The sequence below is a fragment of the Silurus aristotelis genome, assembly GCF_946808225.1.
Source record: "Silurus aristotelis genome assembly, chromosome: 19".
NCBI lineage: Eukaryota > Metazoa > Chordata > Actinopteri > Siluriformes > Siluridae > Silurus > Silurus aristotelis.
This window is the reverse complement of record NC_139592.1, coordinates 8,957,764-8,983,098: the sequence shown is the minus strand read 5'-3', so window position 1 is coordinate 8,983,098 and position 25,335 is coordinate 8,957,764. Positions and strand designations below refer to the sequence as shown.

General features: G+C 37.9%; 2 protein-coding genes across 4 annotated transcripts; one reads left to right on the top strand and one right to left on the bottom strand.

Annotated features, from left to right (window-relative positions):
* Positions 1 to 1,695: 1,695 nt before the first annotated feature.
* osbpl2a (oxysterol binding protein-like 2a) lies at positions 1,696 to 11,079 on the bottom strand. Of its 2 annotated transcripts, none has more exons than XM_083569899.1 (14): positions 10,986 to 11,079; positions 7,774 to 7,880; positions 7,573 to 7,684; positions 7,412 to 7,487; positions 7,148 to 7,282; positions 6,968 to 7,065; positions 6,694 to 6,876; positions 6,487 to 6,594; positions 6,196 to 6,285; positions 5,413 to 5,536; positions 4,814 to 4,939; positions 4,272 to 4,395; positions 4,082 to 4,172; positions 1,696 to 3,920 (listed from the first exon to the last, which is right to left on the bottom strand). In XM_083569899.1, the coding sequence occupies exons 2-14, from the start codon at positions 7,808 to 7,810 to the stop codon at positions 3,818 to 3,820; spliced, it is 1,407 nt and encodes a 468-aa protein (XP_083426025.1). In that variant the 5' UTR covers positions 7,811 to 7,880; positions 10,986 to 11,079; the 3' UTR covers positions 1,696 to 3,817. The 2 variants fall into 2 exon arrangements, with proteins under 2 accessions (XP_083426025.1, XP_083426026.1); XM_083569900.1 differs by having other exon boundaries at positions 10,974 to 11,074.
* An 821-nt stretch (positions 11,080 to 11,900) lies between these two features.
* Positions 11,901 to 23,970, top strand: LOC310741668 (microtubule cross-linking factor 2). Of its 2 annotated transcripts, none has more exons than XM_083569766.1 (10): positions 11,901 to 12,570; positions 13,373 to 13,597; positions 15,074 to 15,232; positions 16,929 to 16,994; positions 17,162 to 18,286; positions 18,513 to 18,611; positions 18,745 to 18,882; positions 19,839 to 20,063; positions 21,943 to 23,316; positions 23,499 to 23,970. In XM_083569766.1, exons 1-10 carry the CDS (start codon positions 11,971 to 11,973, stop codon positions 23,637 to 23,639), a joined length of 4,152 nt encoding a protein of 1,383 aa, XP_083425892.1. In that variant the 5' UTR covers positions 11,901 to 11,970; the 3' UTR covers positions 23,640 to 23,970. The 2 variants fall into 2 exon arrangements, with proteins under 2 accessions (XP_083425892.1, XP_083425891.1); XM_083569765.1 differs by having other exon boundaries at positions 16,929 to 17,024.
* Positions 23,971 to 25,335: the final 1,365 nt, after the last annotated feature.

The window sequence follows — 25,335 nt, the reverse complement described above, 5'->3', positions numbered from 1 at the left end:
AGGAGATTGGAGACTGTAAGGTGTTGGCAGGAGATAGTGTAGCTAGACAGCATCGGATGGTGGTCTGTAGGATGGTTTTGGAGGTAAGGAAGAAGAGGAGGAGAGAGAGGACTGAAAGAAGAATAAGATGGTGAAAGCTGAAGGAGAAAGACTGTAGTGTGAGATTCAGGGAAGAGGTCAGACAGGGGCTCGGTGGTGGTGAAGAGGTGCTGGATGAATGTGAAACTACTGAAGAAGTGATAAGGGAGACAGCTAGGAAGGTATTTGGTGTGACCTCTGGAAAGAGAAAGGAAGACAAAGAGACGTGGTGATGGAAGAGGAAGTGCAGGAGAGCATAAGGAGAAAGAAGTTGGCGAAACAGAATTGGGTTCGGCAGAGAGCTAAAAAAAAAAAAAAGTAAGAAAGAGTACAAGGAGATGCGGCAGCAGGTAAATAGGGATGTGGCAATGCCAAGGAAAAGGCATATGAGGAGCTGTATGTGACGTTCGACACTAAGGAAGGAGAAAAGGATTTATACTGATTGGCCAGACAGAGGGACTGAGCTGGGAAGGATGTGCTGGTACTGATTTTTAAGAATAAGGGAGATGTGCAGACCTGCAGTAACTACAGGGGGAATAAAGTTGATTAGTCACACCATGAAGTTATGGGAAAGAGTAGTGGAAGCCAGGCTGAGAGAAGAGGTGACCATCTGTGAACAACAGTATGGTTTTATGCCAAGGAAGAGCACCACAGATGCATTATTTGCTTCGAGAATGTTGATGGAGAAGTGTAGAGGTCAGAAGGAGTTGCATTGCGTGTATGTGGATTTAGAGAAAGTGTATAACAGGGTGCCGAGAGAGGAGTTGTAGTATTGTATGAGGAAGTCAGGTGTGGCAGAGAAGTATGTGAGGGTGGTGCAGAATATGTATGAGGACAGTGTGACAGCAGTGAAGTGTGCAGTAGGAATGATTGACTGATTCAAAATGGAGGTTGGACTGCATCAAGGATCGGCTCTAAACCCTTTCCTGTTTGCAGTGGTGATGGACAGGTTGACGGACGCGGTCAGACAGGAGTCTCCGTGGACTATGATGTTTGCGGATGATATTGTTATTTGTGGTGAGAGTAGGGAGCAGGTTGAGAGGAGCCTGGAAAAAAGGGGAATGAAATTAGTAGGAGTAAGACAAAGTACATTGTGTGAATGAGAGGGAGGGCAGTGGAGTGGTGCGGTTGCAGGGAGAAGAGGTAGTGAAGGTGGAGGAGTTCAGGTACCTGGGGTCAACAGTGCAAAGTAATGGAGAGTGTGTTAGAGAAGTGAAGAAAATAGTGCAGGCAGGGTGGAGTGGGTGGAGAAGAGTGGCAGGAGTGATTTGTGATTGAAGCAAGAGTGAAAGGGAAAGTTTATAGGACTGTGGTGAGACCTGTGATGTTGTATGGTTTAGAGACAGTGACATTGAAACATCCTTTTATCCATTTACATTGCATTGGATTCTCCTTGTATGAAAGGTACCAAAATTGAGTTTAACATATTATTGCTATTTACTATAAAAATTTGTTCCGATGCTGCATGCACATTTGAGTAAAAGAAGTGAGTGTATTATGGTGTTGAAGTTATAACAGAGGAATGCTCAATAGTTTTAATACTATAAACATGCTTGGACTCAAGAGTAGAGAATGTTTAAACAAATCAGCATGCCATAAATAAAGCAAATGCACAGGTTTGTATTTACTGGAATTTATTTATTGCCTAATTTGCATTTAATATTGTTAGGTTTTTTTTGCAGATTTACATCATGTTACACAACCTAAGGGTCACAATTGGCAATTATGATGATCTATAGAAAATATATGAAAGTTATTTTAAGTGCAACTATATAAAGCCTACACGGGTCACTTGATGTTCTGTTAATGTAGTGGAAACACATTAACAACATGCTTCCAACCGCTTCACTTACCATACTGACAATGTTTGCTTCATGTAGATGCACTCTGTGGGACCTGGCACATGTTCATCGTAACATTGACCGAATGAATTTCACATTATATTAATGGCCTTTAACTTTTACATTAAGTCTGTTGAATAAGAACAGTACAAATTATATTTATATAATATATATTTAGAATTTAACCGCCGCTTTAATTACAGTAAATTACAATAATATATAATGGAATACATATGGTTAATTTTTAAACTTCCCATAAAATGAATGACATACTTGTCTCAAGTTGGATCGGGGTAAGGATATTGTAATTATATCGTAAATTTACTAGTTGCAACACTCGCACCTTTTGTCCCAGTCAAAAACAGTAGAATCCAGCAGAACAGATAAGTGAAGGCCAAAAACCTTAATGAAGTTCAATCTTCATTAAGGTCAATGTGAGATACAGCAAAAATGATCTCAAGCTAAAAGTGAGAATGTGTGACCAACTCTTACATATATAGTCATTTTATGGGACACAAACACCATCCCTTTGTTTGCAAAGTTGGACTTGGACAGTGGAATAAACCAAACATTCTCAATACAGTAACAAGTTTGTCATATTACATCTTCTAAAGATTTTAATAAATGTTTGCATAGATTATTTAATCTGTGTTTGTGTGCAAGAAAGCAGGACAGGGAGAAATGCACAGTATGAGAAAGACAGCATCATCTGAGAGATCATTTGAAACACCTTGTAGTAGTGAATGAATATCCCATTTACTTTTTTTTATATATTAGTCTTTCAGAAGTACACATACATTTTAGTACTAAAACATATTTTGTTCAGACTCTACCAAGCAGCAGCTGAGTAGTTTATACATTTAAATTGTATGTTAAGCTGAAACATTCTTAAGTAGCTAGTTCTGGAAACACATATAGCACCTATTTATGTTAAATGAAGCCTGTGCATAAGTGTGTGAAAATGTCTAAACACACACATGCAGTTCTGATGAGTTTTATGGCTTTAATTTCCACAAAAGGAGAGTCACTTTGGCAACCATAATCAACTTGAAAATATGAATAAGAATACACTCGAGTTCTTGGCTGTTGAAAGGTGTTAATTGGCTTCTATACCATTAAAAACCTCTTTGTTCATAAAGTAAAAATGGTCAATAAGCAGCTTTTATATTTGACTAGCCAGAAAGCATGCATTTGAGGAATGAGCATGCAACTTTTGGTAAACTCCTGTGTATCAGTGGAGACAAACAGAAGTTGTGCCTCAAAGATCCTAATGGGATTATTATTTCTGGAGATGTTACTCATCTACTGAATTTACTAACTGAATTCTAAATGCTCAGTTTTTTTCTGGAAATACCAAAGTGTTGCTTACTCTTATGTACGTCACATTTCTGGACAAGATATTTGTTATGATAGTAATAATATAAAATTTGATGCATAAGAATGAAAATAGACAAAACTGTCTCATATCTCTCTCTTGATGTTAATGCAATACTTTACTATCGTGTACCCATAAAACACCTGAGTATAACAGCCATTAAATATAATAAGGTGGGCAACAATTTGTGCATTATTCACTATGGATGTACTGAGCCTAACCCACTGTTTTAAAAGTAAATTACGTGGTGGAAGACCATACTGCGTTTCCTACGTTTCAAAAAATAAATTAATTCAGTCGTATTGAGTTCTTGGTTTCGGGTTTCCAGCATAAAGGAATTGATTTAATGCAGGGAGGAGAGGTTTTGTTACTCAGTTCAGTAAACCTTTCATCCATGTGTCACATTTTGATAGCTGGAAAAAAAAAAATACAAATAAAAAATAAAGGCTTTTTGTGAGTAGATAATGGTAAGGACCAGGTGCTGGAGAAACAGTAGGTATTCCTTTGCTCTTTTCCCAGCCAATCAGTAGATATCAGGGAGTTTTGAGTACTTCCTGTCAAAGTAGCCACCTTTGTAGATCCAGTCAGAGGTTCCTGTGTAAGGATTTGTGCCCTGCTGGAACCATCTGGAAAAGGTGACAGATTTATATATATATATATATATATATATATATATATATATATATATATATATATATATATATATATATATATATATATAAATAAATAAATGTAGAAAAAAAGCACTAAGAGTGTATAGGTATACTAATAACAGATTGGAATTTACCTGTTTGACCATTCCTCCTCATCTTTAGCACGTTCCCTGCGTGCAGCTCTCTGTTTCTCCTCCAGCCTCTCTTTCTCTTGACTTGCAGTGTCTGAAAGAATGGACAAAGCAGAAATCAAATTTCAAAGCAAATAGTTAAAACAAACAAATAAATGAATATAAATAAGCAAAAAAAGAACTCTGTATTTACCAATGTCTCCATTTTCCATTGCTCTTATGTCTGGTCGCAGGCGGCAATCTGTTGGTGCTATGACTCCTTCCATGCCAGGAGCAAGTTCATTAAGCATCATGGCAAAACTAGTAAAATTATACATCTAGATAGGAACAGAAAAGGATAGACACATTAGCAAATAGAAAAATCTATTAACACATTTATAATTTTAACTGTGGAAAATCAAACAATATACTTCATTGAAATTATTGAGAAAGATACAAATATTGAGCAAGTTAAAGAATACAGTATTAAAAGCTGGCTTTCTTCTTTACACATTTGTATATTAGCACTGCATTTTTCAATTTTCTAGAAACATATTTCCATATGGTGCAGGCTCAGTATTTAAATCAATATATTTTTGATGTCATATGTAAGCAGAGCCTACTTCAGATATTTTGTATATTAAAGCAAAACTTGGAGGTTTTCATAAATATTTCTATATATACATTACATATTTTTCAGGAAGAAAAAAAAAAAAAAAAAGCCAAACATCTCTGCAAAGAGCAAGATGAAGTTACCTGATCCGAGTGTGGAGGTCGTGGGTTTATTCTCCACAGTAATGTACTGCCGGGGATCATAGTGACTGTCTCTTGGACATCTGGCATTTCATCAGCATCATCAGCACCACCACCAGTATTCAGTTCCTTAAAGCAAACACAGATGGTCCTTTTTAAACGATATGGAGCATGCCACTAGAGTTCTTATGCAGTAAAAATATAGTGTAGTGTTAATAAATGTGTTATTTATTGAACACTTTAAATAAACAATTAACTTTGAATAAAAAAAAAAAATGTAAAAAACAAATGCTTAAAAGTAGCACATCATAATGAATAATAAAGCCTGTGCTAGGGGGTAAAAACAAGGCCATTTATACTATATGGTATTGTAATGTATTGTAAAATTATTAATTATTTTTAAAATTTTTACTTTAATATTTACACAATACATACCAGCACATACATTACATTGTTTACTTTATTGCTAAACATTATTGCAGTTTATAATGTGGAAAGTCTTCTAAGACTTATTTGTTACGAGCGCAGCCACAAACACAAAATACATTACTCACTTTGGAAATATTATGAATAATTTTAAGTGTGTAAACAATTATCTTTACCCGTTTGTGTTTCTTAGAATCTCCACTCTTCTTATCTGCCTTCTTGTTTGCTTCATAGACCTTTGGATCTATACAGTAGAGGCACTCTGTCCACTTCCCATAGATAATGCACCGCTTCTTTTTACTGTCCCGCAAAAAAAAAAGATATCTGATTACAAATTTTAATGATTATCGCTAAATTCAAGCAAACAGACAATATATTAAACAAGAATCACACAATACTGTTAGCAGATTAAACATCCGGCAGATTAAACATTATGGTCATATGGGAATTGAAGGGAAGGGGTAGCTCAGTGGTTAAGACACTGGACTTCTGATCGGAGGGTCATGAGTTCAAATCCCAGCACCACCAAGGTGCCACCTTTGGGCCCTTGAGAAAAGCCCTTAACCCTCCACTGCTCAGTTGTGTCAATGACATAAGTGTGAGTCTTCTGGATAAGGGCAAATGCCATAAATGTAAATATGCCTAATATGCTGGATATAACATGGGCTCTTCAAATGTCAAGAGACTCCTAATGCCTTGGGATGTTTGGAGATTACCAAATTTCGGTTCCATAAATTCCCTCAATGTTCAAATTGATGTTTGCATCTAGTATACTAGACCCTGGAAGGAGCCATTGCTATTAGATAATTTATTTCTTCTATGAGAGGTCATCGATGCATGTAATAGCTTTTAACAAGTGAAAAAAAAAAAAAAAAAAAAAAAAAAAAAAAAAAGAATCCCAAATGAAGCATGATTCTAATAAAACCATACCCTGACATTTCATTGCAGTGCTATCTCACCTCTTGTCCTGGATATGACCTTCCACCAGGTGCAGTTCTTTGCCAAACATACCGCAAGCCTTAAAATTGAGTACACACTTGTCCCCGGTACTTAATAAAACAGAACATGTGAATGTTTACTCACAGACAGTCAATAATCAGAAGGACACAACTAAACCTATTCAGTGATCTACAGCAAAAAAATATCTGCATATTTTAGTAACGCTAACATTATTCAAGTTATTTCATTACTGTTAAAGTAGAATAGTTTCCTCTGTGACCAGTCTCCAGGAGAGAGGCAGTGTGCATTACCTGTGGTTTATGATTTCTACTGTTCCATACTGTTCAATCCACAATTTGCCTATGATGACATTGTGCACACAGCACATAGGGTTTGTCCAAGTGTATGCCTCTTTGTGCCTATAGAACACACATGCATGTCAAAATACAGCATTATTATTATTATTATTATTATTATTGTTACATTAAGGCTGTTTGTTACCCCTATAGACTACTTACTTGGATAGTTCTAGTGTCATGGTTCCTTTGGGTTCTGCTTCTACGCTTTTGCCCCAGAACTTCAGTTTGGGATAAATCGAGCCATGGAACTGAAAATCCTGGCCCAGTGATTCAGTGTGGAAAGCACTAATTGGGGGATGATGGCTAACCTGCTCTGAGATCAACCGGTATCCCTCATCTTCCCTAAAAACAACAAGGTTGACATCAATGTTCAGTTGGACTTTTAAAACAATTATAAGCTGCTGGCAGATATACATTAATGGGCTAAGCTTACCTTATAAGCTCATATGTCTCTCCCAACAAAGGGTTAAAAGGTTTTCCAGTTCTCTCCCACTGTGATGCCACAGCAGACACAGCGAATGCAGCAACAAGCTAACAAACAAAACCCAAAATGATTAGGCATCTCTGTACAGTAATTTACAGTAAATAAACAAATTAGAGACAATCTGCTTACCTGCATACGCTCTATCGAATCAGACAATGTGCAAGCTTTATGAATGAGGTATGTGTGTTCCATGTATTCTGTAAGTCTCTGAAGAAAGCTCAGTGGCTCATTAAAAACCACAGGCATAGTTATCTTGGACAGCTCCTGCACAGAGGAGAAAAAAAAAGACTGTCATTGTGACCTATTCTTGTGATTAGTCATGCTACAGTGCTATGACTGAATAGTGACTAAAACGACATGATCTACAATACTCAAAAGCTTCATTCCCCTTACCATGCCAATGCATTTCTTCAGGAAACCCCAAATACTAAAGTCATGTCTGGAGAACATGGGGGAAGGAAGGGTTGTTCTGCACAGGAAACAAAGACACATAGAATGTAATAAAAATGCATCCCTTTTTTTTTTTCCTTTTTTTGTCTTCTGACACAACATACCTTCGTGCCCACACTCCATTCTCTGATCGCACACAGCCATTAGATGCCTGTTTGCGCTCAAATCCAGGAGCATCTTTAAAGCTGACTTCACAGGAGTCATCTGATTCCAAACCTGTGGGAGTGACAAAATAACAAAGATTACAAAAAAAGAAATATATATAGACTGTACCTAAAATATTTAGTATAATCCATCATTCCCACCTGTCTCTGCATCATAAAACTCCTCTTCACTGTTCATGATGGACAGTTAGTAATGTTATTGTCAGTGAGAGAGCATCATTCGACCAAAGCAGCAGTCTGAATGAGTCCTATAAAAGTATAACACAGAGAAATGATGAGTTGATCATGAACTACTGTGCTGGCATATTTAATTCAAGAATACAGCATGCAAGGCTATCACATGGAAATTCTGACAGCTCTGATGCACAACACTAAACATTACAGCTGAAGTAGGAAGAAAATAATTGAGCCATTCAGAATGTGTAGCAGTAAAAATAAAATAAAATAAATAAGCAAAGGCTGTGACACAGGGACTTAGAATTTTTACATTTACTCATTTGAGAGTTTTCAATTTGAGATGCAGCTCAGGACAACAATCACAATGATAAGAGAACAGAGCTCTTCAATAATGTTTACTACAGCCGGGGATTATTCGAGTACAATATAATTATAAAGTGCAGTGCTACTTGGAAATAATAATGCAAATTATGTGCAGTGCCACTCGCATTGCCACTGCTTTTCTATATTTATACAATGTCATGGATCAAGTATAAACCACTATATAAAAGTAAAAAGGTTGTGTTTTTATGCTTCAGTTAGTATGCCTTTAATTATTCACCAGTTCTGAGCAGCATGTCTTCTACACCATGTTTTCTCATTAGTTCAAGTTCAAATTTGATTTGTCACATACAGAGTACGACATGCAGTGAAATGCTTTGTATGACTGTCCAACATTTAAGCATAAAAAGAAATAGAATTTAAGGATTAAAAATAAGGTAGATAAATTTAAAAAATAAAAAAGTATAAACTATAGAAAAATATATGTATATACATGAATCTAGATGGGGATGGATGCGTATGGCAGATATTGACAGTACAAAATAAAGTGATTTAGTGTGATTGTCCTTAAAGTGTCCGTGTCCATTAAATATGTATCTCAAAATTGCTTTTGTAATGATACAATTTGCATGCATCATTTAACTATTTTGGAGAAGAAAAAATACCAGCCTTTGTGAATACAAAGATTCTTGCACAGCAAGTTTTTTGCAAAATAAAATAAGAGAGAATTTAACCATTGGCACGAAATGTATTTTCAGGCATATTTCAACTTCGTTTCAGGAAAAGCTGACGAGACCACTGACACTTGACGATGATGGCAAAGCTTAGAATAAAAATGTGTCTGGTTATTATTATATATCGATAGAATACTGTCATATTGCACAACCTGACTTGGCAGCCTTTGAAATTAACAAAAAAAGGGCAACCATGTCAGCAAGATTAATATATTATACCTTATAAACACAGCTGATATCACCTAACAGTAACTTTAACTTCTGTGCACTGGATATATCTACACATCCTGATTTTAATCTGAATACAATTTCAGCAATGGTATGAAACTGAATGACACCCATGAAAGGGGCAAGAAGGCACATAAGACCTAAACAACAGTAAATGCTCCTTTTCCTGCAAAAGTAAAAAAAAAAAAAAAAAAAAAACACAAAAGAAAAACAAAGAACAGCATCAGTCTAAGCTACTTCTACCTGCTTTTTACAAACATACTCATTATCAATGGCTCAGATGAGAAACAGGTCATCACTATGGGCAAACCAGATTGTTGTGTGTGTTAACTGAAAACAATAGAACCTTGTAGCATGTATGGGTATGTGTGTGTGTGTGTGTGTGTGTGTGTGTGTGTGTGTGTGTGTGTGTGTGTGTGTGTGTGTGTGTGTGTGTGTGTGTTAATGTGAGAGAGAACAGGGTAACAAAGTAAGGCACAGGTAATGCAACACTTTGCAAGACTCAAAGGTCTTTCCTTGCAAACAGCTGACCTGAACATAATTTCTACCAGAAAAATCCATTACTAGTAGTACAAGATCAGTGTTAAACAACTTATATTAATAGCATAACCTATGCTGCTCTTATAGACACCAACATGAAAACAGGACAAAATTATTTCCCATAATAAGCAAATGGCTTTAAAAGGAACTTGTTCATTTGCATGACATTAAATGATGGCTGATACGCTGTGTAAGACAGATAAGCCAGTGCTAATCATTATGTAACGCATAATATGGCATTGAATAAATTATTGTTGAATCATATCTTGCTGATGTGAATTTAAATCCCGTGGTAAGTATTTCTGATCAAATCTTTTTCAAATAGAAGTCAAGTATTATATCGTTATTATGTGGACCTTCATTTCTTTTAATAATTAGTTTCCTTAATTTCTTTGTTTCCACCGTTTTTGCCACTGAACACTAATAACCTGATCTCACCTCAAACCTTTGTGAACTGGGCTCAGAATAGAAAAATGACTGTTTAACTGGTTATGCAATAAATACCTGGCTGAAGATGAAGACAGTGGGATCCCAGAAATCCCACTGAGCAAACACAATACAATTTCATTTTTTCCTATAAATTAAAAAACAACTATATATTTTAATTAGACTTTCTTCTTCTCCTTTCGGCTTCTCCCATTAGGGGTCGCCAGAGCGGATCATCTGTCTCCATACCCCCTGTCCTCTACATCTGCCTCTTTCAAAACAAATACACAAATGTCTTCCCTCATCACATCCATAAACCTTCTCCTTGGCCTTCCTCTTTTCCTCCTTCCTGGCAGCTCAATTCTCAGCATTCTTCTACCGATATACCCCATGTCCCTCCTCCGCACATGTCCAGACCATCTCAATCACTTCTCTCTCACCTTGTCTGGACTATACATAACTAATTTAGCTACACACTATTCGATCCAGTTTAATTTGTTGAAATTAGGACATTTTCCAATGTTCAACAAATTAAACTAAATCGAATTGTGTACGATTCGAATGATAACAAAACCCAAACCCTGCACCTTTACACCGCAGGCTGCATAACAGCCGTCAATAACACTGCATTCTAGCCAGCTAAGTGTTGACAAGTTTAATTAGCCTCGGAAATATTTTTTACTGTTGAAAAACAGGCGGCTAATCTGCAAAAAACTGGCTGGTTGACTGGGGAGTGAGTGAGTGAGCAATGTTGACGTTGCTTGTCTAAGCTAACGCTAGCTAAGCTAACCAACTACGTGCGCACAGCCTGGGGAAAGAAAAAAGTCCTATAAACCAAAAACTCCCTTCTATTCTTGCCAAAATACGAAGGATAAATGCGAATTAATAAAACCATACAAAAAAAATGTGTCGTACATCACCCAGTACCTCGTTCTTATCCCAGGAGTAAACAGAGCGCGAGCGTCCAGTTTGGAAGACTGACATAAAAGGGCGGGCGTTGTTGCGCAAGGACAAGATGATTGACAGGTGAATTAGCCTATAGGCTGTGAGAAAGGGGCGGTTCTTGCAACTGATTGATAGACGGGGATAAAGGTCACGTCGAAACAGGCGGGATTTTGACGCAACATTAACGGGAGGTACTAAAAAAGGTATGGACGTGTGTTATTTATACGCCCTGTAATAAATATCCCACTTGGCAACTGCGCTCTTCCACTTGTGGGCGCCTACTGTCTATCTACTGACCCTTACAATAGTCTAAATATCATTAAGATCCAGGCTGAATTGTTCCAGAATATATATATACATATACACACACACATATACACACACACATATACACATACATACACACACACACACACACACACACACACACACACACACACACACACATATATATATATATATATATATATATATATATATATATATATATATATATATATATATATATATATATGTGTGTGTGTGTGTGTGTGTGTGTGTGATATATATATATATATATGTGTGTGTGTGTGTGTGTGTGTGTGTGTGTGTGTGTGTGTATGTATATATATATATATATATATATATATATATATATATATATATATATATATATATATATATATATATATATATATATATATAAAATGAGAAAGTGAGAGAAAGAACTCGTTTGGGGGCGGGTAGAGCTACTTAAAAAAGTGCTTGCGCGCGCCCACACACACACACACACACACACACACATCAAAGGCTCCTGGTCCTAGTTAAATTCGGATACCATGTGAGTGTGCTGAAGTTGGTGTAACAGTCGCACCTCTGCATAATCCATGGAGAGGGGCTCACTAGTTAAACTTTTTTAAATCGTCAAGATATTAATTTTACTTCTAATTTAAATTTTTCTTTGATTTAAAAAAAGAGTGTGTCTCGTATGACGAAAGCAAAAGCAGAGAGTAGTTCTCCGGTTCACGCGCTGCTGTCCGGCGCCGTTACAGCAGAAACGCAGAAGATGAACCAGATCAAACCTAAAGACAAACCGAAGCGGGACTCGAGCAGCACCAGAAAGGAGGTTAAACGCTATGAGAAAACCAGGCGTTCAGCTCCCGGCTCAGTGAAGAGTCTAAACAAACCCTCTGGCCGCAAGACAGCTCCAGAAGCCAGCAGTGCAGGTGATGGCATGACTAAAGAGTCCGGTGGAAAGACGGACAGCAGCTCTGAGACGTCGGATTGCACTTCGGAGGAAAACAGAGCAGCTATTAACCTTCACGTTGGAATGGATAACAGAAGCGCAGATGCTGAGAAGTCTGAAGACTCGGGAGGAGAAGTAACTGAGATGATCGGATGCGACTTTCCCAGCAACATCCTAACACCAGCACAGGGTAGAGCTGAGAGACACATGTATCACTTCTCCTCCATGGACGGCAGATGGAAATTCAGCGCGTCTGGCGCTTTGGAGTTCAGCAGGGACGGAGCACATGATGAGCTAATGAGGGAAATCGACGATTTACAATCAGAAAATGAATATTTAAAGGTACCGGGTTATATCTAAAAGAATTGCAGTATACAGCCCGAAGTCATATATATCTGAAAAGTAATTTTCTTAATAAAAATTTCGCACGATGTTTTTTATTAAATGAATTCAATGCCTTAAGTACTCAACTTGTATTATAATACTGCTGGGAGGGTACCTTTAGTATCTATGTTTGACTGGAAGCAAATTACATGTGACATATTTGTAAAGGATTTAGGATTTACACACACACACACACACACACACACACACACACACACACACTCTCTCTCTTTCTCTTTAAAAAACAATCTTTAATACTGTCTAACTCTCCCATCATCTCTTACATCTCACTGACAGCACAAGGACAAGCTCAAGTCGAAGGTGATTGCTAGGATTAGGTTGAAGCACTTTAAGAGACACTATCAGCTCTGAAGAATTTTTCAGGCTGAATGAGAATGCCATGGAATGCTGATCTCTGAATGAATACGATATCTTAGTCTACAAGCCCTCTGTTGTGCCCACTCATCTAACTGGTTACCTCAAATCCGCATCTCTAGTTGATGTAGGTTAAAAAATATACCACTATGTACTAAATTAATCCTCTGCGCATAACGATGACTGTCAAAAGGAGGGAAATATTTGTGTTCTTTATGCATTATTACTGATGTAAAGCAGTATCTTAAAATTAGGTTATTCATGAATTCCAGAAATAAACATTTTATGTAAAACAATGTCCAATGGGATATTATACTGATAATGAAATTTACACATTGGAGACAGTCCATTAAGCCAGTGTGTATGAGATTTGCTTTGCATTTAGGATGAGTTGGAGGAGCTGCGCTCAGAGATGATGGAGATGAGGGACGTCTATATGGAGGAGGATGTGTACCAGCTACAGGAGCTCAAGCAGCAACTAGAACAGGCCAACAAGACATGTCGCATCTTGCAGTATCGTCTTCGCAAGGCCGAGAGGCGCAGTCTGCGTGTTGCCCAGACTGGCCAGGTGGACGGCGAGCTTATACGCACTCTTGAGCATGATGTCCGGGTTAGTATTTTCACCAGAGACTGTTCTGAGTTAAAGTAAATGTGTGAGGCATCCAAAAGCTTGGTTTTTGTGCATTCCTCTTTAATTATATGAATTAAAGTTTCTGGGAAGAACAAGCATTCCATTTATTGTATCATTTACTCTCAGTGTATAATTAAGTCAGTCCACTCATAGATTTTCCTCATGTTAACTTGGGATTTTACTAACAACTTCCTTTCACAGTAAACACCAATATGAAGGATGCCAATCCATACAACTCATAATTTCAGGATATGTGCTAAGTTTATACTAGACGATCTAAGTGTTGCCCTGTAAGCCTTGACAAATGAATCAGGTTTCTGTGATTCAGTATGCTCTCATTTCAACAAGTGAAGTGTTAAACCACAGTACTAAAAGCTATACTGAAGACTGTAGCTGTGATAACAGGCGAGGATATTCCCGTTTATATAGACATGCCTGAGATTTCATTATAGTGTGTATAGTGGGAGACTTTCTTTTCTGGATGTGGTTCAATTATATTTTACGGTAAAACAGAGGGAAAAATCCTGAGTGTTCTGCTTGCCAGCTGCTGTTTTGTGGCAGACCACTCACTACACAAGCATTTTTTGGTTTAAACTCATCAGCCAATCAGGAGAAGAGAGCAGTGCAGGATACATTAAAATCTAATCAGCACAGCAGGGGTAGTCCGCAACAGTATGCACTTTTCTTAAAGACTGCCCCATGCTATGCAACAATTTTGGTTTAAACCTGTTTATTCTTTGTAGCATGATGTTTGATCTTTTGAAAACTCAACAGGAATCTAAAACATTTGCATTGCACAGAAGACTTCCCGCAGCAACCAGTAAAACTGTGATTTTGTCTATAAGACTTGAGAGAAAACAATGGAAAGAGAGCGATACACAGAAAAAGAGAATACATGTCAAGGCAAACGTTGGTGGAGGAAGTCTGCTGGCAGCTGTCTGTGTTCACAGTGGGCATACCCATGAGTGGTCTATTTTAGAGACATGTGGAAGAAATAGATACCCCCAGTATATATTGTGTGCGATATGGAACAGTTGGATATATGTGTGCTTCACATTAGCTTTTACATTAAAGAGGATTTAATGTATTCTCTCGAAATGCATTAATTGCACGTTTTAACAACATGCTAATGCTATTTTTCAGAAACAGTGAAAAGCAGTACAGTTCTTTGAATACATTTTTGAAGCAGCACAGAGCAGAAGACTGAACTGAATTTCATGTCGTAGTCACATGAAACCTTTACCCTGGGTATTGCCATTGGAAAGGTTTCACGTGTTCTCCTCATAACACTAATATCTCAAGTGTACAACAGATTACCGAATTCCTGCATTGAATAGAGCACATTCATATTTTAGCTCAAGGGTGTTCCTTATTAAGCAACCTGGCAAAACCTTGTTTTTTTAATGGATGTGGTTTGGATTTTTCTAGTCCTATATATATTTTGTCCTCTTTCAGGTAGCAAAAAGTGTGTCCCTGCGACTGCACACTGAGCTAGAGGCGGTGCAAAAGAAGAGCTTACGGCTGGAGTGGGAAAACGAAGAGCTGCGGGAGCAGCTTCAGAATCTGGATGTGGCAAAGCAGGTCTTGCAAGCAGAGATGAACAAATCTAGAGAGGTACAAAGGGAGATAATACTATGGAACTGCACCTTTGGATGAATATACCAAACTGTGAAAACATTTTCAATATAGTACTGTGAACTATGACATGTTTTAAAGGTTCCTTATAAAGTTTGTGCACCCATCCTCCTTCTCTCTCAGAAGGTTAGGGTGTCAGTCCGGTCTTGACCCCGATTATGTGTATGAAGGGTGTGGTAACAGCTGACTCTCTGGGCAAGGCAGAGTACTGAGGAATAGGGTTTGAGGCACAGCTGTCATTCTCAATTGTGGGTGCAGAGATAGCAAAAGAATTGGGGAAGGATAGAAAAAAAGAAAGAAGGGACACAGTTGTTTGCCTGATTATTTTGCTTGTCCAGCATATTTATATAATGACATGCAAGTGACTCAATGAGCAACTTGCCTTTTAGTTAACCATTCAAGTGTTACGTTGAAAACGTCTTTTGTGCTATCTGTCACGTCTGTGTCTTATAATGAGAGTTCTATAACATATATATAAAATCAAGAGCCCAGGGATTGATTGTAACAGCATTGATACAAAGTTTAATCCAGGATTCAGTGCTAAGAAGTGGATAGCAGCAGCTTAGCTCAGGCCACTCATCTCAAACAGCTGCTGCCCTGCTCTGATCCTCATAAGATGAGCAAATCAGTTACAACCAGATTATCCAGTTTTACAGTCAACTGAGCAACAACCAATAAACATATAGAATGAAGATGTCTGGGATCTGGTTATGATTTATTAGGATAGAATGACATTCAAATTGATTTGAATAGTGATTTATGGTTATGGTCAGTTGCTTCTCTTGCAACAGCTTTTCTTACAATTGAAGGAGTTTAGTTTGATTTTTGTGGGAATCTTCAAATAGCAAGAAGATTTTCATAAATGTTTTGTAAGAAATATGCATTACAAAAAGCTTGAGCTGACTTTTCAGTTATTATAAACATGTGCCAAATCAAACGTGCGGAGGATCCGCTGTGGCGACCCCTAACAGGAGAAGCCGAAAGAAAGAAAGAAATAATATCCACATGGGAGACACACAGGGGACATAAACATAACTGAATCGATTTGTGCTTCTATGTGTTTTGCTTAAGTATGCATTTATTACCTAAATACTAGCTGGATATCCAGGTAGATCATGAGACTAACAATTGGACTAAAAAAAGAGACTAACAATGGCTAAGATTCCTCTCATACTGAGAGCAGCATGCATTCTTAGCCTGCTGTAATGAATTCAAGGCTTTGAGCCTGGACTTCATGAGAATGACGGTTTAAGGTATAATAACTGTAAAACTGACAACACCTTCAAATTCTTGTGGTTAAAAGCATTTTTAAAAGAGGGGAATGGGTGTCTTTGTGGGCTATATTCCCAGGATCGTCATTACATAATCTTCATTAGTTTTTTAACACGCTAAGATCCTTTGAATGGATTTCCTTAAATCAAAGTAGGAGTTCTTTATATAATTAGGATCAGGTTTAGACACACATGCACCTACTTTGGAGGTGTTTATGTAGAAAGGTATGCTTTTTATTAGTAATGCAGTGCTGTGTGGAGGATTGTACCATAGTTCTATATTCCAAAGCAGCAAAACAGGCACTGTGAATGAATTCTCTCCCCTCGCTCGAAATATTTTTTTCATTAATCTACCATTGACATCAATACCAAATTTCACTATAGGTTTTATATATTTTTTTAAGAATTCCCTGAAGAGAAGAAGTTTGAAATCTGCTGGGAGCAAGTGTGAAAAGAAGATTTTACCACAGGTGAATACAAAGCAACTCATTTTTTACCAGGTACACTGTAATACAGAATTGCTAAACATATATATATATATATATATATATATATATATATATATATATATATATATATATATATATATATATATATATATATAAATAATATATATATACATTTCTTGGTATAATAGGATGACAGTGCAGATCTGAAATGCCAGCTGCATTTTGCCAAAGAGGAATCAGCCCTTATGTGCAAGAAGCTAACTAAAATGGCAGAAGAATGCGAGACCATGCGAGAGGAATTGTCCAAGTACAGACTGTTTTATGGTGATGTTGATGCATCTCAGGCTGCAGCAGGGACGGTTAGCTCTGCCCACACACGTGAATCAGAGGTCAAAGTTCATCTTCGTTTGGTGGAAGAAGAAGCTACACTGCTGAGTCGACGGATTGTGGAGCTCGAGGTGGAGAACCGTGGGCTCAGATCGGAGATGAACGAAATGAGAGAACGAGCAGGATGGGGCCAAGAAGAGGAAGACAATGCTACCGAGGCCAGAGAGAAATGTCTGGGTATATCTTTGTCTGTAGAAAAAGAAAAAGATGCCAATTGTGATACGAATTATGTGCTTCCACAGGCTAAAGAAAGACCTGAAGACAATTTACAGTCAGTGGGTGAATTAGGATTAGAGAATTGCCCAATAAGTCACATCCTTAGAGACGAGCCAATGCAAGTGGTGACAAATCCCAAAGACCAAAATATATGTGATGAGAATGCAGCTATAGACCAGGGTTGTACAGGTAATTTAAAAGACCTAGAAGCACTGCTTGCAACTCGTGACCAGGCTATGCTAGTTAGATCAATTATCCAGTTTCTTATCCCTCCAACAAAAAAGGGATTCTCATTAAGGTCCAACCATAACTTTATCTCTAGCCACCCTTTCATTAGCAAAATTGAGGTTGATTCTCATTGCCTGAATGATCAATGGGTTTTAGATCCCATGATGAATCCCCTGACCAGTGGACTGGAAGTTCTACAGGCCCAGTTAAGCAACCTGGTTTCAAAGCTAGATATTGTGGTAAATTCTGTGCCTAGAGAAATTGGTCAAGATGCAAAGGCAGAAAAGTTTCAAGAGACAGTCGATCAAGTAGCAAATCAATGTCCTGCTGAGAAAAAGACCTGCCATTCCAGCAGCAATAAGAAGCAGACTTGTAACCAGGCAAGTCTTGAGCTACTCACGGTACAACTTCGCTGGTTTCTCCAACAATGGCGCCAAGGGGAGAGGCCATCTGTAGAAGACAAGAACCTGTTTGAGTTAATGGTAATATTTATTCAGAAGAATATCTTTAAGCTATGCAATAATTGTTAATTATGCAATTGATATATATGAAAATCAAAATAATAATTTGATAAATGGGTCTCTGGTGAAATTGAGTCCCAAGTTCATAGAGAATAATAGTTTCCTTGTCTAAAGATCCAGAGATGTTTATATGATCTGTGCATATGATAAATGTGTAAGTCTGTATATGTTTAAAATGGATTTCCAGAATGATCTTGATCCTCAAATGAAGGCTGACATACTGGAAACCAAGGACACTTGCAACTCATTTCAAGAAGCAAAACCTCATGAAGCATGCCATGAGCAGGTATTTTAGCAGAACAGCATTCCTGTTTATTCATGCTTGGTGATCTGATATGAATATTTGATATGAATGTTTTCTATTGAGCATGTTTGATACACCAGGTATTTCTCATCTTATTTAAATAAAATCTCTCTAGGTAAGCAGTGTTCTCCTCTCAGATCTAAAGGCAGCAGTTCAGGATCTATATTGTGAGCTGCAGGCGGAATACCGGGCTGGCCAACACATTGCACAGCAGTTTGCTGAAGCAAAGGCCTCATGGACTGTTGAGTGTAAGGTAAGGTTTTGGAACATTTAAAGAAAATGTTTGCCAAATTCGCACTTAATATCTTACTGTCAGTGATGAAAATTAATGAAGTACAAATACTTTGTTACTGTACTTAAATAGAATTTTCTGGTATCAGTACATTACTTTCACTCATTAAATTTTTTACACCAATATCTATACTTTCTACTTCTTACATTTTCGAACCGCTATTTAGTGACATGATCAATATTTCTTTCTTCTCATTGCGCACCGTTTTCAGTCCATCAACCTATTTTTTATTTCGCCTTTTTTAAATATACTATTGCTGTATCATTTCCTGGCTGTCACACACACCACAGACTTAGGCAAGCCTACAAAGTTAACAATAAGCAAGGCAAAAGGAAACAAGAAGTCTGGGGCTAACATGGATGAGACAGAGGAAGTCAGCGATGTAAACATGAAAGAACAGAAACATTTCTGATCACCTGATCATCCTCTGTGTTCTATATAGTGGTTGTTCAGCCTTGATACATTCATTACAAAAAACAAATTTTAAATTCTTTTATATCAATATATTAATATGACTTGAGGTCCAGTTACCAGGATGACATTAAAACCGGTAGAAGTAATGCCTAATTTTTACTTAAGTACATGTCAGTGCCCAAAATGATTTACTTTAACTTGAGTGTAGGGATGTATATCAGTACTTGTGCAAAGTGTAATCAGTACTTCAGCTTTTACCAGAGTCTTTTAAAACATGGGTATCTGTACTTCTATGTGAGTGAAGGATGTGTGTACAGTTTTCTGATCTTGAAAATCTTTGCCTTTTCTGATTAGGAATCACAACCATCATATTTCTGATTTTGCTATTATAAAGCATACTGAACTTATTCCATGTAATGAAGATTCATTTAAATGAAGTTAAATGAGTATCAAGGTGTATAAGGTGTACGGTCAATATTTTTTGTGTTTACTTATGTACACAGCTAGAGGACACATCAGAAACAAAGGATTCTTCAGAACCAAAGCCACTGCAGAAAGATTATTTTCAGCAACTTCAGAACCTTTTAGATGAGTCCCATGCTGCAGTTATTGATGTGACCAAGCAACTAAAAATGTGTGAGCGCAATTGGAATAGTGAGCCTCAGGAGCTTCTATCATACCTAAGTGAAGTCCAACTGGACTGGTGGAAGGAAAGCAAGGACTCTGAGGTAAAGATGTCTCTTTTTTTGAATGAAGGTTATGTATTGTTTGCCATTATGAATAATTTATTACATTAGACTATCTTGCAGTGTATGCAACTTTTTTACTTACATATCTAAAACCAGTGATCACTATAAACACCATATTACAGACTGGCCTAGAGTAGAATAAGCACTTAAGTGATCAGGACAATGGAATTACATAGTAAACATGTGTTTTAAAATAAGATATTTAATTTGACTAATATATACACTGGTGATGAAAATTAGAGAACAATTTATAAACAATTGAACAATTCTGAAATAATGTCATCTTCACTGCTCAACAGTTGAAGGAGTTTTTGTCCTGTCTATACCATGCTACCAGAACACCTTTTTTTACAAATTAACTAAGACATTTCCAAAAAAAACATTATTTTGCAGAAAACACACTGATCAAAATTAGAGAACAACAATGACTGTAGCGTGGAAAAAGATTACAACATTTTCTGAAGGTTACAACAGTCAGCAATTAGTAGGAAGTGTACAGGCCTCTGCTCTGAATGACTTCAGCACATCTGCGGCCACAGGACAGCACTAGTCTCTTACACTGCTCTGGTGTGATTTTGGTCCACTCTTCTTCCATTCTCCTCCACAGTTCGGTTACTGTAGTGGGTTTCTTGGCCATAACTTTGTCGCCAAGGATTTCCAGAGGTTCTCTATTGGGTTGAGATCAGGACTCTGGGCAGGCCATGTCATTATTTCAATGTTTTCAGTTTTAAGGAACTGCTTTACCTGTTTTGCTGTGACATGGAGTGTTGTCCTGCATGAACACTGCGGGCTGATTGGGTGATGAACGCAGGGAAAGAACCATATGTTGTTGAAGAAGGTTCTGATAAACATTTGCATTCACTCTGCCATGTAGCTGTATAAAAGGCCCAACTCCTGCTGAAAACATGCCCCAAACCTTGACACTTCCTCCTCCACTTTTCACTGACTTCTTTACACACTTTGGGTTCAGTCTTTCTCCAGTTTGTCGCCGAACATAATGTTTCCCATCGGACCCAAATAAATTAAACTTGCTTTCATCACTGAAGTGAACTTTGGACCAGTTCTCCTCTGTCCACACAACATGCTCCTCAGCAAAGCTTAGTCTAGCCTTTTGATTCTTTCTGCTAATGAGAGGTTTGGTCACTGCAGAGTGGGCTTTCAGTCCAAATGCTCTTAAACGTCGAGACACTGTATGACGAGACAGATCCTTTCCCTGTTCAGCGCTGAACTGGTGAGCAATTCCAGCTGCAGTGTGGAAACGATTGCCCATTAGGATCCTCCGAAGCATCCTGTCCTCTCTTGTGTGTGTCTTCCGTGGACAACCAGTATTTTAGGCGGACTTGAATGAGTTTGTAATGTTGTAAAGATTCAATATTCTTTAAATAACAGATTTGGAACGACCAACTTGTCTTGCTATGGCTGATAGGGTCATCCCTTTGGCCTTCATCTGGACAACCTGCTGCCAGAGGCTTTCAGTCACTTTAGAACAGCCCACCATCTTGCAGAGTCAGTGAAACTGGAAGTTAGGCTGCCAGTTAAATAGGGGTTGACAGATAATCAAGGAAATTAGCACCAGGTGCCAGATTAACATCAATAACTGGGAGGTATCTGAAAGTGTTCTCTAATTTTGATCAGTGTGTTTTCTGGAAAATAATGTTTTTTTTCTGGAAATGCCTTAGTTATTTTGTGGAAAAGGTGTTCTGGTAGCATGGTATAGACAGGACAAAAACTCCCTCAACTGTTGAGCAGTGAAGATGACATTATTTCAGAATTGTTCAATTGTTTATAAATTGTTCTCTAATTTTGATCACCAGTGCTCATTCTACTCTATATATAATGTTTTATTTTTCAATCTCAGGCATTCAAGAGCCTCAAGCAATCTAGCCCATCAATGCAGAGAGCAAGCAAAAATTGGATATATATCAGCCAAGAGGCAGCTTTGGTGGACAGAGAAGATCCATGGAAGACCTGGGACTGTCCCACCATGACAAATTGTTTTTCTGGTTTGAATCTAAAGCTGATGTCAGCACAAAAGACCCACACAGCTCCAGAGAAAACCGCTATACGTATATACTATAGTCCTCCATCAGCCCGCAGGATTCTTCAAAATGCTTTGCCATTTGAAATTGAGGGGAAATGTAAGAAGAAACAGGAGGAAGAGGAACCACACTGTCACCCCTCTAAACATATAAATGAAACAAATGTCTGTGATACCTGGCAGGATTCTTTAACTTTTCCGTGTCTGAGCATGACAGAACAGGATCCATTTACCATCATTAAATCCAACTCATCTTCTGGTTTTCAGCCCACTGGTGTTTCATCTTCATCTTGTTTGCCCTTCAGAGGATGGGAGGTCTCAGGGAATCTAAGTGATGACATGAAAGAAATGACAGCTAGTGTTCTTGAAAAGAGAAGAAGGAGCATCTCGGGTAGCCGCACTGTTAGAGTAATCAGTATAGGAACCCAGACTCATACTCCGCCACAAGTGAATAGTGTTGGACTTCAGACTGACATCTATCAAACAAGAAAACACCGCTCACCCAGGGTCCCTTTATTTGTGTCCACTCGCTCCCAAAACATTTCAACTTCCATGGAAAGGATGCCTGGGCCTTTAGAAAAGCTTCCATCTTACTCAACTTCACCCAAACTACAGCGAAGGCACTCCATCTCATCCCCCCTTTCCTCCAGCTCTTCTCCTTCCAACACTACAAATTCCTCCTCTTCTGTCAACTCCTTGTCGTCTTCATCATCTCAAAATACTGCCTCCAGGTTGGAGCTCCCTAAGGAACGTAGCATATGGGCTCCTCCTCAGTACAGTTCTATCAACACAAAACCCAAATCAGCATTTGGGGCCAGCAATGACAAATCTGCTGGCCGTAGGACTGCAGGAATCCAAAAGTATGGCCTGGTTCAAGAGTTTTTTCGTAATGTGTGTGGTCGTGGAGAGAAACCAAACCCACCAAATACAGGAGGAGAGAAAGTACCAGATTTGCGGCTCAAGGATCATTCAAGTTCAGCAAGATTGAAGAAAACAGAAGGGCCCCCTACAAGGATTCCCACTGTGCCACTGGGCAGGAGTGACAGTGTCACCAGAATCGTTAATCACAGATTTATGAAACAGGGTAGGAAGGATGAGCCACGACCAACTAATGCACAAACACATGGTCAGTGTCAAAACCAGACCAAGTCACCTATGAGTAAGGACAAGGGTTTTGGACCTGCTACTCTGGAGGCAAGTAACATTACAGGAATTGTTATCTATGTGTGAATGTACAGTTTATGTCTAGTACTGCTTCCCTAACAGCAGTTATGCGTTTTTTAACATGGTACAGCTAAAAGAATTCAGAATTGTATATTTAGTTTTTATTGTTTCTCTTTTGTTTGTTTTTTGACATTTATTATTTTCCCTTCAAGGATGGCACCTGTGGCTGCAGCTCTCGATCTCTAGCTTCCTGCTTTGCCCGAGTGTCTGGCACCAACCTTCGTCACAACCACAGCCACTGTAAACGTCCTCCAACAGCAGTTGGTGGAAAAAGGAATCTGCTTTCTCAGTGATGGGTGGCATCATAATACACACTGATACCAGCACACAGCACAGTATTCTTTAAAGAGGGGGAGCAGCTACCTTTTAAATGTGTCAATGCAGTTTTAGCCTTTTCCATTATTTGAAAACTATTTTTAGATTAACAAAACAGAATACTTATTGTAATGTAAGCCAATATATAGAAAAGCTATTTACGGTTTGCTTTCTGATCATTTTTATACTATTTAAATATATACAATCAAATGAGACAACCTATTAGAAGCCTTAACAGTAAACAGTTTTACCTGAATGTCAAAAACAATATGAAAAGATGTAAATAAAATGTTTTGTAAATATCACTTACACTTTTCTTATTAATAAGTGCTTTATACTTCAAATTAGTATATCTTTACATATTAATTAACTACACAAACTTGGGACAGGACAGACAGGGGTCAGTGGCGGGCTGCGCATTTGGTACCTGGGCCTTCAGTGGGTATGTACTTAATCCACCTCTTAATACCATCACTATCACTTCGCAATTATAGAAACCATCAATACAATACAAAAATGCAATATAATAACGCATGGCATTACAGAGAAAGAAGAATTTCACATATGAAGGGTAAATAATATTTTACTAAAGCAAGAAAGGAAGTGGAGAATAAATCCTTTCCGGGGCTGAGACAAGCTAGCTAGCTTGGGGGTTGGCTGACCTCCTCATGATGTCTAGCTTTTCTTATATATTGATTTTTAAGTATGTCCAAGACCAAATAAATTTTTCTTCCTCTGTTGGCATAAAAAAGTCTAACTGATGTATTAATGTGTCCAGAGCTACACACATGTTTTGCCAGTCGAACTTGGCTGTAACAGTTTCCCTCTGACCAACCAATTAAACATTTGAAAAATGCTAACGCTATTCTGGGCCAGCTAGCTGACCCTGTGAGGTGAATATGACAGACCCGTTGCTAATATTCTCTATGGCCAAAGAGCCAGCAGTATTGACATTGAAGGTCCTGGGCAAATTAGATTTACATGGCAGCACATGGAGGCTGAAATCTGATTGGACAAAAAATCTAACATCTACATTCATGAAATGAAGAGAATAGACTTAGGAATAAATTAATACAATTTTAAGGAACAAATATTAGAAAACAGGTTGTAAATGTAGGTCAGTGCTTCTGATAGTGTTTAGGCCTAGCACAGAAGGCTTTGCTGGCCCTGGCAACCCGCCACTTATAAGGGTAGTAGTATAAGTGGCCAGCTGGACCTAGGAAATATGACACAAATATGTCCCTAAGATGCAGGGCTTTGGTTTCTAACCTAAGCTTGTGTCACTGTTGGTGTGATGTTTACTGTTTGTGTTTTGGGGTTGTTTAAAGGTTCTTAGGTTTCGTCCTCAATCCTAAGACATGTGCTACACTAATTTTTCCATAATGTGTGAGCACAGTGCCAAGTCTAGGACTAGTATTTGGTCCAGAGTGTATTCCCTTCACAGACTGAGCGGTCCTGGAATTGGCTCTAGGTACATCATGACATTTATTCCAGCTAGGATAAAGTAATATTAACTGGATACTGAAGAGTAATGAAGTCTCACTATTTTGTTATTGGCTAAATTATTTATTTATAAATGAAAGAGTATTGTGCAGGACATTAGTAACCACTTTGTGTCATACATTTGTTTATTCCTATTTATTTTAGAGAGTCTAATCCCTTCTATCTTAAAAA

Coding starts and splice junctions, on each gene's coding strand:
- osbpl2a (XM_083569899.1), bottom strand. CDS start 7,810: ATGAACAGTGAAGAGGAGTTTTATGATGCAGAGACAG. Junction 7,488..7,572: donor AATGGAGTGTGGGCACGAAG/GTATGTTGTGTC, acceptor TTTCCTGTGCAG/AACAACCCTTCCTTCCCCCA. Junction 4,173..4,271: donor AATGGAAAATGGAGACATTG/GTAAATACAGAG, acceptor CCATTCTTTCAG/ACACTGCAAGTCAAGAGAAA.
- LOC310741668 (XM_083569765.1), top strand. CDS start 11,971: ATGACGAAAGCAAAAGCAGAGAGTAGTTCTCCGGTTCACGCGCTGCTG. Junction 18,287..18,512: donor AGAACCTGTTTGAGTTAATG/GTAATATTTATT, acceptor ATGGATTTCCAG/AATGATCTTGATCCTCAAAT. Junction 20,064..21,942: donor AGGAAAGCAAGGACTCTGAG/GTAAAGATGTCT, acceptor TTTCAATCTCAG/GCATTCAAGAGCCTCAAGCA.